Source organism: Dryas octopetala, chromosome 8, assembly GCF_963921425.1.
Source record: "Dryas octopetala chromosome 8, drDryOcto1.1, whole genome shotgun sequence".
Lineage (NCBI taxonomy): Eukaryota > Viridiplantae > Streptophyta > Magnoliopsida > Rosales > Rosaceae > Dryas > Dryas octopetala.
Genome location: NC_141373.1, coordinates 9,233,917 through 9,237,424, shown reverse-complemented (window position 1 = coordinate 9,237,424; position 3,508 = coordinate 9,233,917). Strand labels below are relative to the sequence as shown.

General features: G+C 37.5%; 1 protein-coding gene across 2 annotated transcripts; it reads right to left on the bottom strand.

Moving 5' to 3' along the window:
• Nucleotides 1–705: 705 nt before the first annotated feature.
• On the bottom strand, nt 706–1,864 carry LOC147276960 (glycine-rich RNA-binding protein-like). Of its 2 annotated transcripts, none has more exons than XM_086254772.1 (2): nt 1,669–1,864; nt 706–1,364 (listed from the first exon to the last, which is right to left on the bottom strand). In XM_086254772.1, exons 1-2 carry the CDS (start codon nt 1,780–1,782, stop codon nt 954–956), a joined length of 525 nt encoding a protein of 174 aa, XP_086110898.1. In that variant the 5' UTR covers nt 1,783–1,864; the 3' UTR covers nt 706–953. The 2 variants fall into 2 exon arrangements, with proteins under 2 accessions (XP_086110898.1, XP_086110899.1); XM_086254773.1 differs by having other exon boundaries at nt 1,514–1,703.
• Between the last annotated feature and the right edge of the window lie 1,644 nt (nt 1,865–3,508).

The following is a 3,508-nucleotide window of genomic DNA, read 5'->3' as shown; positions in this document are numbered from 1 at the left end:
GAAGGTAAACAAAGGTAAACAGAAAAGACATTTTAAGAGAAACAAACCATTACTTGCCACTTGGTTCTGTGAATAGCTTATGACTAGAAGCAACAAATATACCGACTACAATAATAATATTTAGAATTCTAGTGAATATGAATCCAATTCAAATTTCAGATCAAATCCAGAAACCCAATCCAATTAATTAAAGGTTAGCCCAAGTGCCCAACTACCACTCGAATTTTAAAATAAAAATAATCGGACTCCAATTTGGTCCTCAGTTCCTTCCTCACTATCCGTGCCGACCTCAACCCCCATTAGCAATAAATAAATAATACACGAAATTTAAGAGTATTCAAACTATTAAACCACCGGGAATCCCCCAAAACAATATTAAACCAAAAATTATTCCTCTTAAGATTAAAGGAGTCAATGCCGCGTTGATCCACTAGGCGTTTAGATTATATGAAGATTCGTCAATGCCGCGTTGATCCACTAGGCTATTATCAAAATATATTTTTAACCCACAAAAACGGTCCAATGGCTATAAAATAAACCAGACCGACGGGGCGATTTCAGTGCTTTTAATTTCGGATATGCTCGATAAGATAAGGATAATTATTAATTTCACTTCCCTCATCTGAAAATGGGGGTTAATTTAAAATTTATGAGACATTGCTGATAACGAAAACGAAATTAATCGGAGACAAAAGAAAGAGAGAATATGCGAACGAAGATTTATACTTCATTTCTCAAACACCATTTTTTTTTTCTTTGGGGACCTTAACTTGATTACATGAGAAACCAAAAGAGAACATAACCATCATCGATCAAAAATTAGAGAGCAGCACCACAAAACACAGCCAAACAGTCTAAACCCGAATCCGACCCACCTAAACCCTAAACCGAACAGTAACAGAAGAACACTAACCAACCAAGCCCCAAACGCTATTCATAAAAACAATAAAAATTTAACTCCTCCAGCTGCCGCCTTCAGCCCCACCGCTTCTGCTAGAGTAACGAGAACCACCGCCTTCACCACCACCATATCCACCTTCACGTCTGCCGCCACCGCCGTAGCCTCCACCGCCGCCATAACCTCCACCACCGCCTCCGCGGCTGTAACCACCACCACCGCCTTCGCGACGGCCACCACCTCCGTAGCCTCCGCCGCCACCATAACCACCACCGCCTCCACCGCGACTGTATCCACCACCGCCTCCGCCTCCGGAGCCACGTGACTGGGCTTCGTTGACCGTGATGTTACGACCGTCAAGATCGCGTCCGTTCATTCCTTCGATCGCGTCGCGCATGGCCTGCTCGTTGCTGAAGGTAACGAATCCGAAGCCCCTGGACCTCCCGGTCTCACGGTCGTTGATGATCTGAAGCACAAAGACACGAATAACACAATCAGATCCGAACAAAAACAAAAAATGGCAGCGTCTAATAACAAAATAACAAAAATAATACGAAAATTAAAGGAACCGATCGATCTTCATTCTTTTGGAGAGAAAGATGAAGATGAACGTACCCGATTTTGAGTGAGAGTAAAAATAGTATCATAGATAGTAACAGAGAGAATCATAGATCAAGTAACAGTAAGTAACATCAATCACAGAGAGAAGAGTTTCAACAGATCGGGCCGAATCGGGTCAGATCCGATTTCTGCGACAAACACACACGGACCTTCGATTCGATGATCTCACCGAAGGGCGCAAAGGCCCTCTCCAGCGCCTCATTGTCGGTGGCCCAGGCGAGCCCTCCGACGAAGCAACGGAACTCGATCTCGGCAGAGGCCATGAGAGCAGAAACCCTGGGTAAGAGAGGATTGGGAAATTGGGGAAGAGACTCAGAGACTCAGAGAGAATGAGAGAGCACGAAGGTCGGCTATGCCCAAACCCTCCTTTATATAGAACCCTCGCACGCTCAACTAGGGTTACTTTGGGACCCCAGCCCAGCCCAACTAGGGTTCGGGAATGTTTGGTTGCGGCTTTGAGCTTATCCTTATTACGTTTTTCGGGACACGTCAGAGTATTCGGTTTTGTTTTTATATGAGGTTTTTATGGTGTCGCCTGTTTGTTTGGGTGTGTTATGTTGTAATCGTTGCCAAACAGGCAAAGCTAAGAGTCGTGGCTTTCGGTGCGCAGCGAACTCTGGTTGGGAAACGATAAAAAAGAAAGAGAAAAAGAAAATGACTGGGACAAGTTATGGGGGGGTCCACAAATCACATGATCGCTTTAGATATTTTACTGCATCCAAAATATCTAGTCGGATTAAAGACGGTATTACCCCCTCTCTTTTTACGAAATTCCTTGTGTAGCCCTCGGTTGGTATATCCTCCTATCTTTGAGTCTCTGGACGACTGGACCCTTGTTTTGTTTTGTAGTCGTGGATTATGTGATAGGATATTTTCAAGCTGGGAATCCTCACAAAATATTTTATATTTTTTGAAACTGCGAATTTGTATTATTATTAGATTGTTTTCTTTTATAAAATTTCACTTTGAGGAAATTGCATTATTGATACACTTATTTGTTTTTTATTGATTTATTAACTTTATAATGTGTTCTATTATAGTCAAAATCATCAAATTAACACAAATGACTATTTATTTTAGTCATAAACTACGCATGTAGAGCACTATTATGAATTAATATGGAAGTAAGTGAATAATAAGTGGATCACAACATGTGCATATTATATAATTAAAATATACGATTATTTTTACTAATTTGACGATTTGGACTATAATGAGAAACATCACAAAGTTAGTGAACAAATAAGAAACAAAAAAAAAAGATGTTAACCAACATAAAATTTTCTAAAGAATAAGTAGACCAATGATGTAATTTTTTACTTTTTATAGTTTGAGTTAAATTTTATTTTTGTACCTACATTTTTACTTTTGTCAATTTTGATCTTATACTTATCATTATTACAATTTAAGAGAACATTAGCAATTACGTTTATTAAGTTATCAAATTAATAGCTAAGTGAAAATAAATCAAAATTATAGAGACTAAACTTAAATTTTTTTTATTTGAGGTACTGTTAAAATATGTGATCAAGATTAGAATAATTCACATAAACATTTTATTTATTTTATCAAACTATTAAGCAAGAGAATATTATCTTTTAAACAAACTATTATGCATCACCAAAAAAAAAAATCGAACATTATTATGTAAAATTTATTTTCATACATTTTATACAAATGAACGTGGGATTCTCATATGCAATAATTCAAATGAATCTATCTTCTATTCGCGATCGAATGGATATACGTGATCCAAAAAGTTCTACTCGCAGTACCACAAAAAACTCATACATAGGAAACATCGTATATATTCCTACGCTTTCTCATCTCACGTATATGAGTATATCATATTTTTTTTTTCTATTACATCACATCTTTGCCGCAACCTCTCTCATATTTCACGCACTGACGCACATAAGCACATTACTAATATATATATATATATATATATATATATATATTATAAATTAAAATACTTTATTAATTCTG

Excerpts from the sequence above, each read along its gene's own strand:
- LOC147276960 (XM_086254772.1), bottom strand. The coding sequence starts at position 1,782 with ATGGCCTCTGCCGAGATCGAGTTCCGTTGCTTCGTCGGAGGGCTCGCC. Across the intron at positions 1,365-1,668 it reads GTGAGATCATCGAATCGAAG|ATCATCAACGACCGTGAGAC; the intron begins GTCCGTGTGTGT and ends TTTGTGCTTCAG.